The sequence below is a fragment of the Anabrus simplex genome, chromosome 4, assembly GCF_040414725.1.
Source record: "Anabrus simplex isolate iqAnaSimp1 chromosome 4, ASM4041472v1, whole genome shotgun sequence".
NCBI classification, from domain to species: Eukaryota; Metazoa; Arthropoda; class Insecta; order Orthoptera; family Tettigoniidae; genus Anabrus; species Anabrus simplex.
The window spans coordinates 402,458,401-402,475,371 of NC_090268.1; the positions used below are offsets into that span (position 1 = coordinate 402,458,401).

Genomic DNA, 16,971 nt, shown 5'->3' on the forward strand with positions numbered 1-16,971 from the left:
AATTAATGTATCGCACGAAGAGAAAGTTTGGAAGGGAATTGCACAGGGTAGTATAATCGGTCCGTTACTTTTCTTAATATACGTAAATGATTTAGGGAACAATATAACATCAAAAATAAGATTGTATGCAGATGACATAATTGTTTATAGGGAAATGAATACCATTGAGGATTGTTCAGAATTACAAAGGGACCTTGAGAGTATCCAACAATGGGTTGAAGAGAATAACATGAAGGTTAATGGAGGCAAATCAACTGTTACAACATTTACAAACAGGAGTTTTAAAGCTGAATTTGAATATACTTTGGATGGGGTAGTTATCCCAAAAGATGGCAAGTGCAAATACTTAGGTGTAAGATTTGAAAGTAATTTGCACTGGAAGGGTCATGTGGATGACATTGTTGGGAAAGCACACAGATCGTTACATGTCATAATGAGGCTACTTAAAGGATGCAACAAAGAATTAAAAGAGAAAAGTTACTTCAGTATGGTTCGTCCATTATTGGAATATGCAAACAGTGTTTGGGATCCTCACCAAGAATACCTAATAAAAGAAATAGATAGTGTGCAGAGGAAAGCAGCAAGATTTGTAACAGGGGATTTCAGGAGAAAGAGTAGTGTATCAGAAATGTTAAAGAAACTAGGGTGGGAAACTTTAAGTAAGAGAAGGGAGAAAACTAGACTTATAGGTTTATATAGAGCCTATACAGGAGAAGCAGCATGGGGAGATATCTGTGAGAGGCTTCAGTTGGAAAATAATTATATCGGCAGGACTGACCACAAATATAAAATTAGAAGGAATTTTAGCAGAAGCGATTGGGGTAAATTTTCATTCATTGGGAAGGGTGTGAAGGAGTGGAACAGTTTACCACGGGTAGTGTTTGATCCTTTTCCAAAATCTGTACAGATATTCAAAAAGAGAATAAACAGCAACAGAGAAAATAAATGAAATGTTAGAGGGCATTTGACCAGTGCAGGTTAATGTAAATAAAGAATGTGTGTGAATAAATTAATTCCATCCCCTGGTCTAAGGAGTTTGGACAGCCAAAGTAGGGGACTGCCTGTAGGGGTGAAGTACAGTGGGGACTTCGAGGGCCCTGGGACCGCTACGGTAGCTGTGAAGGCCCGTCAGGAACTCTGAAAAGTGGTGGTAAAAGGGGCTCTGGTTAAGACGCAGCAGGTCGTTATGCTACTTAGGTTCCAGAATGGGTAAAGAAAAGAAAAAGTAAATAAATGCAATGTAAATTTTAATCTTATACCAGTTGTACAGTATCATTTGAAGTAATTCCACATACTGTATATCAGATGACTATATTTGTAAGTAGTACAGGAGATATTATAAGTAGAATTTTGTAAACAATGTAAATTTATTAAGGATGAGCTGTGCGTTTAATAGAAAACATTGTTAGCGTAAATTATATAATATTGTATTATAGGAAAATTTTATTCTCTTGTTAATTTAATATTTAGTGCTTGACAATAATATATTTTAGTGTACCATTTGCCACCGAGGTAAACACCTCATTTGCAAATAAAGAGATTTTGATTTTATTTTGAAAACTACAAATACATCAATTGAATGCTTTCTGAGAAAAGAGTACCAAAATTAAAAAAAAAAAAAAGAAATTCTTGAAATATAATGTTGACCGACAGCTGAGGAATAGCACTGTGCTGGCCATATTTAAATAGCCATTTACAATACACTTATATTGCAGAAAGATACACATGTTGGGATTCAGGAAAGCTTACTCGAATCAAAGAAGTGAAAAACCAAAATGTGAAACTTTATGACTTCTTCTAAGACGACGTACGATTTTTGGTATTAATGATAAAATGTGCATGATGACACATTAAGAATAGTAATATTTCATGTCTATAATGCCCTTCACTTGTATAATTGAACTTCTTTATAATAGGTCATGTTCTACTTTGAGATGGATCAGTTGTAAATGGTTAATAAAATTTTGTCATAGTGTGAATAAAATCGGTTAAAACATGTCCATTACAAAATAAATGCTTCTCAGTTTGGAGCTGGATCTAGTGTCTTGTTGGTATAAAGTATTAATACGAATATAAATGGTCCGTTATTGGACATTATAAATTTTCCAGCTAACTCATTCTTGGTTGCCAGCGTTTTGCCCTGGGAATCAACATCTATATCATCTGATGGCCAAGCAGGCATCAATTTTTGCTGATGAGACAAAGTCTCTTAGTGCATTGGCACTGCCGGTGGCTCCAGTTAGCCTACGCAGTGGCCTCCACGGTATGCACTAGCCAGCGTATTGGTTTGTGTGCTAGGTACCAACTGATGAGCCCACCCTAGCACACGAGGGCAAAACGCTGGCAACCAAGAATGAGTTAGCTGGAAAATTTATAATGTCCAATAAGGGACCATTTATATTGGTATTATAAATTTACTCATTCAGGACAAATATTTCAGATTCCCTATGGGAATCAACATCTATATCATCTGATGGCCAAGCAGGCATCAATTTTTGCTGATGAGACAAAGTCTCTTAGTGCATTGGCACTGCCGGTGGCTCCAGTTAGCCTACGCAGTGGCCTCCACGGTATGCACTAGCCAGCGTATTGGTATGTGTGCTAGGTACCAACCGATGAGCCCACCCTAGCACACGAGGGCGAAACGCTGGCAACCAAGAATGAGTTAGCTGGAAAATTTATAATGTCCAATAACGGACCATTTATATTGGTATTATAAATTTACTCATTCAGGACAAATATTTCAGATTCCCTATGGGAATCAACATCTATATCATAAAGTATTAATTCAACCTTATAATAACAACCGGCAAGAATTCAACCATTCAGGGTGTCTCAAACCTCTTGGGTCAAAATGAAACAGGTGATAGTGAGTCTACAACCGATTATATTGAGATAGGGAACCAATGGTGTCAGAAATGTGTATATATTGTGTTATGGACATACACAGCGTACACTGCATAAAACCAACATAGCTCTTAGTAATTGTTCAAAGTAACAACCGCCAGTCTCAATGAATGCATGGCAACAGTGCATGAAGTTCTGCTGCACTCTCTCAAAGATCCCTCATGATTGTTGTACAAAGAGACAGGCAGCTTGGACCCCAGAAAGCAGATCTTCATCCATTTCTAGGGGGGTTTCATACACCAACGATTTGACGTAACCCCTGAGTAAAAAGTCCAGAGGTGTGAGATCCGGCGATCGGGCCAGTGATGGAACAGGACCTCCCCTTCGAATCCAATGATGTGGGTACATGTTGTTCAGGTGTTCGTGGACATTAACGTCAAAGCGGGCTGGTACACCATTGTGCTGAAACCACATCCTTTTGTAGACAACAAGGGGTACATTTTCCAAGAACTGTGGCAGCACATCTCGCAGGAACACCAGGTAACATGGATCAGTCAAACGGAGAGGCAGCAAATAAAGTCCTATCAGGTGATCTTGGGAATGCCCGCCCCTACCCCATCCATTCTGTATAGAGCTGTTTCAAGGCTGCTTTAAATGGACGGTTCACGCAGACATCCAGCAGCTGTAGCATAGCCGTCATCCCGCCCGGAATGACTGCTAGGTTGGTTTTCCCACCCTTGATATGTTTCTTCACAGTGTGTGTTGTGTGGCCGCAGTAACTGTCGAGAACAAGCAAGCTCTTTTGTCCCAATAATGCACCAGGGCGACATTGCCAGACATACTTTACCCAGTCTTCCACAAGTGAAATGTCCACCCAGCCAGAGTTCTGAGATCTGACGATAACATCCGCGGGTAGATTTTTAGGAAGCGTCTTTCGCTTGAGAACAATGTACGGCGGCAATTTGGTTCCGTCGGTGAGAATACATAACATTACCGTACACAATTGTTTTTCATTACCATCTGTTCTTTTCGCCCCCTTAACATTCATAGTCCTGTCCACTGCCATTTCAAGGTAGACTGGCGTCTGATCTGCATTCCGGGAAAGCAAACATGCATTTTCCTTCCGCAAGCAAATTATGTGACGCTGAAACGACAATAACTTCTCATCGTAGGCACGAGGAAGAAGCTGTGAAATTGAGGTACGCCTTCGTTCGCTCAACCCATTTCTTTTATAAAAATTACAATCCCATCCTCGGCTTGCCTTAAAGCCTTCCGTTGAAGGTTCCTTTGCGATCTCTAACGCCTTTAGCTGACACATTTCAGTTGACACACCATATCCCAATTCCCACCTTTGTCACATATATATATAAAGTTTTCTTTCAATTTCTGGAAACTGTACACTCAGTCCACGAAAAACTCTACGATGACTACTACATGTTAATAGCACATTTTTCTTCTTTCCCCAATCGCGAATACACAACTCATCAATATCGTATTTCCTACCGGCAGCCTCGCAGTAAAAGATCACAAACGCTTTGTGGAATTCATGTTGATACTCCGAGAACGTGCGTGAGACTGACGCCAAGCACAGAAGTAGCGTATACTGAGAGCGGAGAGAGCATTTTTGCCAAGCCGCGCCGGCGGTGATGCCCGATTTATGCGCATTCGGAAAGATAAATTTCCCAAAATTTTAAATAAGACCCGCACCCAATTTTGGAATCGATATTATCGAAAAAAAAAAAAAAAAAAAAAAAAAACCACAGTGCAGGTGGTATTCGAGATTATACAGTAACTTATATTGATACAAATTAGAACAGTGTCTTACCTCTGTATCAATATCTGAGGTAGACTCAGCCATAGATCATTCTTGCTTCCCTGCCATCTTGCTCAAGACTGAGTGTAAGAAATGGATAATTCCAGTTATTACATGTGCCTTGCACTCAAAATGAAGAAAATGAACTTTTGTTGTCACCTAGTGCCAAAAACAAGAACTATGGAAAACTGCAATAACTGAAAACTCATTTTCTCAAAAAATGGTCATCATCTGGTTCTTACAATCAGGTCTTCGATTGAACGACTGCAGATCGATAATATCAAAATTTATAATCGCTGATTGAAGGAAGAAATCTCTGTGAGATGTTCATGTCATAACTGGTTTTTGTTTGCCATCTGCTACATGGAGGGAAGTGCGTGCATAGACAGAGTCATTCCGTTATGTGTGTACGCTACAGAATGCCTAACCATAAAATATCTGCAAGGGATAGAGCCTTCCAGTGAGCATGGTATTTACTGCACAAATAAGAGTATGTCAAGTGGCATGGGAGAAAAACTATTCCCCCAGAAAAGACTACACATTTGCAAAAGACGAAGAGGTGTTCAATTCTTGCACAGAAGGCAAAACATCTTGTAGTTCAGACATCAGTTACTATGTGTTCTAACAGTGAGAAAACCACTGAAAATCTTGGGAAAACATGTAGCAGAGACATTTTTAAAAGCAAACATAACAATTTCGTAACTGGGAAACAAATATTCGAAATCGTTCATGTTTGAAGATTGCATTACATTTTTTTACTGAAAAGTAATTTACATACATTCACTGTATTTTAATACCACAAGATTTTTATAAAATTTGCAGACTTTTATTTTCAATTGTAGGCCTATAGATTACTGTACATAGCCTACATGATTGGAGTAGTGTTACCTGTCATCAAATATTCACCAAGCAATTTTTTAAAAAGCTTGAAGAAGTAATTTAAAAAGATATAAATGTGTTGCAGGAACTGGAGATATTCCTTGTGCCAAGGTTATCAGAGAAAAGTTTCAAACAACGATGAATGGAAGAGAGTGGAAGAAATCAAGAGCAAACTCAGGACAGGATAATGGTGGCATATTGTGATGAAATCACGAACAAATGTGAAGAATGTATTTTTGTTCACATATTTAAAGCAATAAAGCCTTCAACTTCTGTGTAAGTAACTGTCAGTGACTACATATACACTCAAAACAGTATATTCAAAAACCTGCTCTAGAGCTATTCTGTAAAAGTTATGACATCGAACTGGATAACTTTGGGGTCCTTATGTTGGAATCAGCATGTTATGTGGTAAAATGTTTTGACATACTGTACTGGGAAATATTCTAAATGATGATTTTGTGATAGTCCAGTATTGGGCACACAAGCTAAATTTAGTGCTGAATGTGTTAAGTAAGCACTTGCAAGATTAGCAATTTGTTGTGTCTAAAGTGAAGTGTGCATTTATGAGTATGCGGAAACAAAATAATCTCTTCATGAAGTTTCTGGACAGTAAATATCCAGAACAGTATATATCATTTTTTCAACTGTCTGAGCCACTCAGCAGATACCGCTATCCTGGAAAAGTACTGCGAGTTCAATCATGAGTTCCTTAGTGAATACAGATTTTTGATATCATTAATTGGTTTAGGAGCTATCTGATGTGAACTCTCTAGCTGACCCTGTATATATATATACATACATACATACATACATACATACATACATACATACATACATACATACATAATTCATGTCACCATAACATTTTCACACAGGGTCAGTCATGGTTTACTTCTGAGAAAGCAGTGCAAGGTCTTTATGAAACAGTTTTCCTACAGTTTGTCTCATTTTACATGGCATAACTGGAGAACTGACTTGGTCTAAAAATTATGGACTACAGTATAAGACAGTGAAGTAATAAGTGATACTGAGAACCAAGATACCAGTTCCCTGGGTATAAGAGGAAGTGGTAAAGAGTTGTTTAAGGAGGCCTAAAATCAAAGATAATCAGTCTCTCATGGCAGGTATGAGATGATAGTATACAAATTACCCATCAATTAAAATTCAGATGATTGTAGATGCATTAACCCTTTCCCGCCCGCAATTTCACTCCGCTTATCCCCAGGTTTCAACCTATTATTTAGCAAAAACTGAAACAGACCGTATTGTTTCAGAAAAACTTAAAATACAGTTAAAACTATTGATCACAATGAATTCAAATTTTTAATAACATTAGAAAATATACCATCACATCCATTTCTCTGTTTATTGAGTCATAATGTGTTTTTCAACCCCCCCCCCCTCCTCGTGATACTCGACACAGAGACAGTCTGCATTTGTCACATTCCCACGTTGTCTGAATCCCACAAAACCAATAATCATGTGATTTTGGAAGTGAAATGATGCCCATGTATATAAGATTTTCTTTGATCTGCCCAAGTGTCTTCCCATTCTGTTTTTATCTTACCGGAATGCGACTGTTTGAAGGCTGCATTGTTATATGCGCAATAGGCTATGTCACTGAATAATTTTTCTCCTCCTAACATACGTAGAAAACAATCTCTTTCCCCTAATACTCTTTCCGAATTATGCGCAGGTTCAACATCATCCATTTAATCATTCGGAGTAACGAAATGAAATATTTGTGTTACCTGAAAAGCCGTGGCATCGCTATCAGGTCCGATTTATCGATATTCGTTTTCATTCATATCACTGTTATCACTAAAATTATCTTCATTGATACATTATTCACTCATTAAAAATTGACATGCACCCCTACTCAAGGATTCTGTGTCACATTTTCGCCCATATTCAGCTCAGTTTCAATATACGCGATATTCAATCCCGCCATGTTTACGGACAAAACAGCTGACCCGCGCTCGCGGAAGTTCAAGACCGTTGCCTAGGCAACGTCAAGACAGATTATCGCTCTTCCTTTATTTCCTAAGACTTGTAGATTGCACTGCGTGTTCATGAATGCCTTATAAACACTTCACTGATGAGAAAAATAAAAAACTATCGCACAGATCGCAGACGAATGCAGATAATGCAGCCGGGCGCTTTCGGGCGCTAAGGACCGGAAGGCTAAATGAACAGTCGGGCGCTTTCGGGCGCTAAGGGCCGGAAAGGGTTAAAATAATTGTAACAAATGCTTACCTCATTAGCATCTTATAGGCAAGCTACAAAAATTTAAAACAACACTTTCACAAAGTGAGGGTGACTGGATCAAGAGCTTTTTCTCTAGGCTTGTCTTGGCAGATTGCCCTAGACGTTCAACCGTATCATTTTGTTTACGAGGCTTGGAGCAAAAGTCATGGCAACTATTTTTTTTTCTTGAAGATATCAGGTTGGTTGGAAAATGTGACATATACAGACGAAAGAACAAGGTGTTAACTACATGTGCAGACAATGAATAGCACTGAAATATCGTAACACACTAATTTATTACAGTAGTATACAGGGCAATATGGCCTTCCTGGTGCACAAGAATAACAACACAGTATACATAAAGTTGACATGACAAACCTGGGCCTAAAGACCTTCAAAGTAGTCCCCTGCTACTGACACCACAAGCTTCCAACGATGTGGGAGGCGCTGAATACCATCTGCCTCAGCATTTGCCGCACCATGTGTGAATCGGGTCACCTGTTGACGCACAGCATTAGCAATGTCCTCTCGTGTTGCAAACCGTATACCACGTAGTGGTTCCTTAATCTTTCAAATGAGATCAAAGTCATAGGGCAAAATGTCGGGAGAGTATGGTGGGGGCTCCAATTCTTCCTATCCCCAACGTCGCAGTAGCTGCCCTACACACTCTGCTTTATGTGGTTTTGCATTGTCGTGCAGGATTATTGCACTGTCCACAAGATCCGGACGTTTCTCCTGAACGCCACGTCGTACCTGTTGCACCAGGATGTTCCTGTAGTACTGTGCAGTCACTGTTCTGCCATGTGGAACAAAGTGGCAAACAATGACACCCCTGACGTCATACACGACGATTACCATCAATTTGACTGGGGAAGGATTCTGACGGACCTTCTGCCTCCTTGGTGATCCAGCATGTCGCCACTCCACGAACTGACGTTTCAGTTCTGGTTCGTATGCCCTGGCACAAAATTAATCGATGGCGATTATTCGTGACAAGAATTGATCGCCGTCCTGTTGCCAGCGTGCAAGGCGGTTGGAGCATATTGCATAACGCACCCACCTTTGAACTTCTGTCAGTGCATGCGGTACCTACCGCGATGCGATTTTGTGCAGTTGCAGCTCATTACGCAATATCCTGTGGACGGTGCGTTTCCCGATGCCACTTGCCCTCTCTAACTCCAGTAGCGTCCATTGCCTGTCTTCATCCAGGAGCTGCTCGATGATGGCACGTGCTACGTCGGTCCGCACAATGACAGGTCGTCCCGAACGTTACTCATCACTGGTTGACATACGTCCTTGTTGAAACTTTCCTACTTTGTTACTGTACGGTATGGTAGGGCATTATTCCCAAGGGCTTCCACTAATTCACCGTGACATTCCATCGCATTTCTCCCTCGAAGAACGGCTATTTTTATGTAAGCGTGCTGCTCAACACGGGTTACTTCCCTCTTGCACGACACGCACCAACTTACTGATTTCACAGCCCTCGCTGCACTACTACCAGCTATCACAGAGCCATCTGTTGTTCTGCATATACACTATGCCTGCAGAACTTCCACACGACACATATACGTTTGTGATCCGTTCACATATCTACAAGAAAAAAAATACTTGCCATGACTTATGCCCCAATCCTCGTACATGTATTTATGTATTTTGTGTATTTTATGTATTTTATACAATATTATCACTTAAACCAAGAGGTATTACCATCATATTGGGAGACTTCAATGCAAAAGTAGGAACCACCTTGATGGACAACCATATGCGAGAAACTGTAGGACAGTATAGCCTGGGTGCACGTAATGAGTGAGGCAATCGGTTGATACAGTTTGCAACCGAAAACAATCTTTCCATTATGAATACCATGTTTAAACACAGCAAACGCCGTCTCTTTACATTGACCTCCCCGCATGGGCATGTTAAGAACCAAATTGATTACATCCTTGTCAATAAAAGTTGGAGAACCTCCTTCCATAATGTGAAAACAAAACCTAGTGCCAAATGCGGATCGGATAATCGTTTACTCTGGACCTACCTTAGAATCAAACTGAGCAAACCAGTTGTCAAAATAAACTCGAAAATGTTAGTGGCCCCTGAGCCAGTTGCTTTCCAAGAAACACTACGAAGCACTGGGCCACCTGACCTAGAGGGAAATTGTGACTTGGCTTGGAAGAGAATTGAAGAATGGATCAGAGACGCAGCGAGCGAGGTCCCAAAGATGAACACCGTAGTGAAGCGACAACACTGGATGACTGACGAAACTTTGGCACTAGTTGAAATGAGACTTAACATCTGCCTCACAGCTACAGATTCAGAACAACAAGGATGACTAATGAAAAAACTGAACAGTGATATCAAACATGCTTGTAGAAGAGACAAGAATGAACACATTATGAAACTGTGTGCAGAACTAGAGGTGCATGCAACCAAAAATCACAGCACAGAACTGTACGACAAGGTAAAATAATTAACACGAGAGTTTATGCCTAAGACTCAGACTATTAAAGATGACCAAGGGAATATCATCACAAATGCAGCGGGCATCACCAAAGTATGGAGAGAATACTGCATCAAGCTGTTCACTGATGACCCACAACCAATGCCAGGTCACCAGAATCCAACAGACTTTGAACCAATGATCCTTAGAGAAGTGGAACATGCAATAAAAAAACCTCGGGATCCGGAAAGCACCAGGTCAAGATGGAATCACTGCTGAAATCCTAAAGAACATGGGTGACCTGGGTGTCGACATCCTGCACAATGGAAAATTCTAAATTCCCATAGAGGGAATTAGATATTTTTCACCAATAGAGCATGTCAAAAACATATCAGATGTAAGGCTTTTCAGGCGTTTGCTCTATTATAGTGTCAGACCTAAGACGAAACGCTGGTTAATAGAGCAAACGCCTGAAAAGCCTTACATCTGATATGATCCTGCACAAGTTATGTCAGAAGATATGGACATCTGGAAATTGGCCGGACCAGTGGTGCCACTCCGTCTTCGTACCTCTGTTCAAGAAAGGTTCTCCACTTGACTGTGAAAACGATAGCCCTCATCTCCCATGCAAGTAAAATCATGCTCACGGTGCTGAACGAGAGGCTGAAGACCTTCTTACTTCCACAAATCTTAGAGGAACAAACCGAGTTTGTTCCAGGCAAAGGAACTCGTGTGCAGATCCTAAACATCCGGCAGCTCATAGAGAAGACAAGGGAGTATAATATCAAGATGTTCCTGTGCTTTGTGGACTACAAAAAAACCTTCGACAAGGTAAAATGGTCAAAGCTCTGGGCTATACTCACTGAGATGGGAAAGCCGAGACATTTAGCGTACCTGATCCAACAACTGTACTCTTCGAACACTGCAATAGTGGGAATTAATGGCGACCTCTCAGACGTCTTTTCTACTTGTGCTGGAGTGCGACAAGGTTGCATTCTTTCCCCCCTCCTATTTAATGCATACAGTGAGTATATTATGAGGAAGATTCTCGAGGACTGGAGTGACGGCATCACAGTTGGTGGCAGGAAAATTAACAATCTCAGATATGCAGATAACACTGTGATTATTGCAACAGATGACCATGAACTAGAAGCCATCATGCGGAGGTTAGACGAGCGAAGCAGAGAATATGGTCTTGAAATCAACAATAAAAAGACCAAAGTGAAGGTTGTAGACCGTTTTAATAACAACAGACCTGCCATAACAAGAATTGCGGATTATGAGGTTGTCAATCGCTTTGAGTATCTAGGATCTATTGTCACAAATACTGGAGACTGTGAACCTGAGATCCGCAAGCGCATTGCGATTGTGAGAAATTCAACACCAAAACTTAGTTGCATCTGGAAGGACACCTCCATCACTTCCAAAATGAAGCTCACCCTCATGCGAACTCTGATCTTCCCTATCGTGACCTATGCAGCAGAAACTTGGACGATGAAGACAGCGGATCACCGCAGGATTGATGATCTAGAAATGTGGTGCTATAGGAGATTACTGCGAATACCATGGAGTGCACACCGTACTAATGAATCGATCCTGCAACAGTTCGGCATCAGAACAAGACTGTCGACCCTTATCAACCAAAAACAACTTGGATATTTTGTTCATATTGCCAGAAGACAGGAGGCAATGGAAATACTTATCATAGAGGGAAAAGTTGAAGGCCGAAGACCTAGAGGACGTGCGCCGTTACGATGGATGAACCAGATAAAGAACTTCACCAGAATGAGCTTACAGAAAGCAAGTCACCATGTCCAAAGCAGAGACTCCTGGAGGAAGATCACCAAAAGGATTGTCGCGTGATGCCACTACACCCTTACGAAGGGTTGGACTAAGAGAGAGTGTACCATAATTGTAGATTATAAATACCCTATAATAAAAAATAGTGTACAATTTATCAAAAGCACCCAAAAGAAATCTCAGCTATCACCTTAAACTAAGATTGTTGATTATCACTATCATCAATTCACATTTTCCAGCTATAGCTGGGTAGGGGAAATATGGTTCCTGTATATTTTCTTATACTATTCCACCTTTCTCCATCCAATACAGTGTTCCAGTTCAGGCTCTGTGCCTTATGCTGTTTTGGATTAAGTCCATCTCCAGTCTTGGTTCTCCTCAGCCTCTCTTCCCTTTCATTTGCCTTTCCATAGTTTGTTTTGGCATTCCTTCATCACTCATCTTTTAAACATGTCCAAACCAACTACGCTTACTTCTCTGTATTTTATTACTGAACTTTTCAACATTTTTTTTTCTTCCCCCTGAATCTCCTCAAGCATCACTTTCTCTCTTGTTTTCTGCATCATCTCAAGAATTCCATTTCTGCCTTGGTGAGATGCCACTCCATGGATTGAGCTTATTTTTTTTTTAGTTCAGAGTGATGAATCCATGTTTCATCGCCTTTGACAATGTTTGACAAGAAATTGTCACCTTCAGCCTCGTAACAAGCAAGCAATTTCGCACAGATGTTTATTTTTTTTTGTTCTTTATGGCCTTCCGTTAGGTGTCAAGGTATGCAACAGAAACAAAGCTTTGAATACTCTAATTGATGGGTAAGTGTGTCAGCACTACCCACAGAGACGTCAAGTTCAGCAGCGAGGTGTTTGACTGTGATCCGCTGCACCTCGAATAACTGTGTCCGCACATTCCAAATTTGCAGGCGTCACACCTGTATGTGGCTGGCACGAGGGAGATCAGACAGGTTTGCTCGACCTTGTTGTAATGATGAAACACGCCTCGCCTAACGATTCACCGTGCTTTTGTCCACTGCCAGATCTCCGTAGACATTCTGCAAGCACCTATAAATATCTGTGGTTTTCCGGCAACAGAAACTCAATAGCGGCTCTGTTTGGTAAGCACCTCCTTTACAGATGCCATTTTGAGGACTACTTATAGTACTGACACCTCATAAATATTATAAAACAATAAAATATAAAATAACATTTTAAGCTTATACCCATAGGTGAAGATCAGAAATCAGAGTGAAAGGAATACGACAAAAATGTTGTTTACCTTAAATTATTAGTTATTAAAAAATTAACTCATTTCATTACCATTACCTAAAATGTTTCTTCCATGTGGTCCATTTCCTGTTGGTTTCTCTATAAATACTTTCTTTGGAACTCTGTCTTCTTCCGTTCACACCATGTGTTCATATCATTTCAGACTGCTAGTTTCTACACTGCCCTGTAGTTTTGAAACTCCAAACCTCTTTTTAATTTCTTCATTGCTCATTCAATCATTTCTTATCTTTCCTTCAATGTCTCAAAGGAATTTCATCTTCGCCGTCTGAATTTGACTCTCATCTTATTTTGTTGCTGTTCATGTGCATGCTGCATGGTACATAATAGGTTGAATACAGAACTTAATTGCATTTCCTTGGAACTTCTTGGTTCCAAAGTATATCCCACTCATACTCTGGTAGAAGCCATCTGCTTGTATTCTCTTTCCAATCTTCTCAATGATCTTCCTATTTTCTGTGATTTCATTTCCCAAGTATTTGAAACTTTTTTACAGCTTCTATTGGTCATCCATTGACTTCTATCTTTCTCCCTCTTGTCATCACAGCTGTTTTACTCTTCACTATGCTTATTCCATTTCCAAACTCTTCTATCACCTGATTCCATCATTAACTTGTTCTTGTACTTTCAGTTTACTTTCCCCCCATATCACTATGTCATCTGCAAACAGTTAGGACCTTTGCTGTTTTTCTTCTCATATTCTGTACAACACACTTGTGGATTTCATCCATGACTGTTATGAAGAGTATGGGAGACAGTACACTTCCTTACCAAAGTCCTGCTTCTACCTCGAAACATTTTGTTCCCTGTATCTTGGTCTTTACTAAGATTAATAACAATATTTAAAAATAGTTAGAAAAGGTTAGGGCGATTGATATTTGTCATACTTGCAACCCAGATCTTCAACTTAACTTACTATCAATTATCCATTCACCTCAACCACAACTTACTTATGAAGCTCCTGAGGTACTATGAAGCTGTCCTGTGGAGGTACCATCGCTAAGTACTCTTCCATTAGACCACTTTTTTCTGTGAGGTACAGCATGACTTTTTCATTGTTTTCAACCATTTCCCGTTGTTTCTCTGAAGTAGGAAAAAAAAAAAAATTCTATTAATTTCACTTCTTCATAGCAATTGAGAAAAATTTACAGAGGCCACATTCAATAAATTTTACAATAAGTTCAGCAGCATTTTAATAGAATGCACAGGCTTATTAAAATGAAAGGAATGTCTTGACATGAAATAGATTGAACAAGAGTTGACCAAGGGAGGTTGGATATGAAAGGTGAAAGCAACAAGCTTGGTGGTGGTGGTGGTGGTGGTGGTGGTTATTGTTTTAACAAGAGGTACAAGTTGGATTGTGGCACTATATTTCATAATGCATGAGAAACTGTACTACAGATGAAGCACTTAAGTTCACACCTGGTAAAGACTTTGAAGAAAATGAAGACAGGAAAGACTTAACTCTCCCAATGCTGTGTCTACAGCCATGGATCTGAAAGAAGGATGGGAAGCTCTGAATGAACAAAAATGACAAATATACACAAAGCTAGGCATCAGTTAGAACACGGGTGCTCAATGTATGGCCCGCGGGCCGCACTCGGCTCGCGAAGGCATTTTATGTCGCCCTGGCCGAGTTTTTATAATTTATGTTTCTCTTAGATACCGGAAAAACTAGATAATAAAAACTTTATTGTAATTTATGGTGAATGGGATAAAACCATAAGAAAAATCTCAGAATTATTTGTAGGTTTTTCTTGACATGATGTTTCTTTTACTGGGCTGTAGAAAAGTTCTAAGATGCATAATTATTCCCACTTTAAACGCAGGTAAGGGTTAAACTTCATCGGTTCATTTCTTGGAATTACAGCTGCAGACTTGCCTGGAGAGTGAAAGGCCTCCTGCATTCCACGGAGGATTAAACAGGTACAGTCATCCTGGGACATCCACAGGAAATGGCCAGTTTATACCCGGAAAGTGCTTTGAGAGGTTCATTGTGGTTTACTACTTTACTGTGAACTAGTGTTCTTATGAAATGCTGTTATTCAAAGTACTTTTAATAATTTATATGTGAACAAAAATATCCCTTTCCAAACGTAGAAAAGTGAACAATGAGTGCTGTGTTTTTAAAGAAAAATGGACTGACGACTATTTTTGTACTGAGAATAGTGGGAAAGTAATGTGTCTGATATGCAAGGAAAATATCTCAGATTTTACAGAATACAACATAAGGAGGCTTTATGATTCGAAGCACAAATCTGTACATAATAAATATGATGGTGTATTACAGAAGGAAAAGATTTCAAATTTAGTGAAAGGTCTCACCGCTCAAAAACAGATGTTCACGAAGCAGATCGAGGAAAATATAGCTGCAGTCTGACCTAGTTATAAAGTTGCACATTTGTTAGTCGCGAAAGGGAAACCATTTTCTGACGGGGAGTTTGTGAAGAACTGTATACTTTCTGTAATAGAAGAAATGTGTCTTGAAAAGAAACAACTGATAAATTTGGTCAGCTTACCGAGGAGCACAATGACAAGAAAAACAGAAGAACTCGGGGCTAATTTGTGCTCACAACTACGCAAAAAATCTAAATCATTTCAGTGCTTTTCATTGGCTTTGGATGAAAGTAATGACGTCCATGATACAGCACAAGTTTTAATTTTTATTCATGCGACTGACAAAATGTGTCAAATAACTGAGGAGCTGGCATCTTTAAGAAAAATCCATGGAACTACAACAGGCAAGGATTCAAGTGAGTGAAGCATTGAAGGATCTCAATTTAGGATGGGATAGATTGGCAGCTATAACAACAGATGAAGCAAGGAAAATAAGTGGTATAAATACTGGATTGAGTGGAAGAATAAGAAACAAATTTACTAACAGAAATACTGATATGCCTCTTGAATTACACTGCATTATTCATCACCAAGTGCTATGTGGAAAAGTATTAAATTTACAACATGTGATGAACACAGTGACATCTACAATTAATTATATTCAATTGCATGAACTCAATCATCGGCAGTTCCAGGCATTTCTGGCTGAAATTGATTATAATTACGGCAATGTAATTTATCATAGCGAAGTACGTTGGCTTAGTCGTGGTAATATATTGAAACGCTTCATTCATCTTTGTGAAGATATAAGAATATTTATGAACATGAAACAGAAAGAAGTGACATAATTTGGATGTACAATATTATAGGTTAGGATCCACCTTTCAATACTCCGTAATAAGATGGTTGTAACTACTTTTTACCATCTTATTACGGAGTATTGAAAGGTGGATCCTAACCTATAATATTGTACATCTTATTTCTCTATTCAATACGGAACAATAATGAAGTTTTTAACTTTAAAAAAAACATAATTTGGAGACGAAAACTAGATGTAGGTTTTAGCTATACTCACAGATTTAATGCAACATTTAAATATTTTGAATACAGGATTACAAGGGAAAGGAATGCTTTTAAATGAAGTTTAGAGTTACGTGTTAGCGTTCCAAAATAAATTGAAATTCCTTCGACAGCAATTAGACAAGGGTACGTTCACACACTTTTCATGTTGTACTGAGCTCAAAGAAGCAAACTCAAACAGTTCATTGCCATATGATTGGTTTATTAAGTTGATTGACCCGCTGAAGAATGAGTTTGAAACCAGA

At 39.4% G+C, this 16,971-nt stretch overlaps 1 protein-coding gene across 4 annotated transcripts in view; it reads right to left on the minus strand.

Moving 5' to 3' along the window:
- Positions 1-16,971, minus strand: part of LOC136872764 (uncharacterized) — a 96,717-nt gene that overhangs the window by 18,745 nt on the left and 61,001 nt on the right. For all 4 annotated transcript variants that reach the window (XM_068227526.1, XM_067146596.2, XM_067146597.2 and 1 more), the window contains exon 4: positions 14,260-14,392. In XM_068227526.1, coding sequence (XP_068083627.1) covers positions 14,260-14,392 — 133 coding nt within the window. The remainder of the gene's footprint in view (positions 1-14,259; positions 14,393-16,971) is intronic.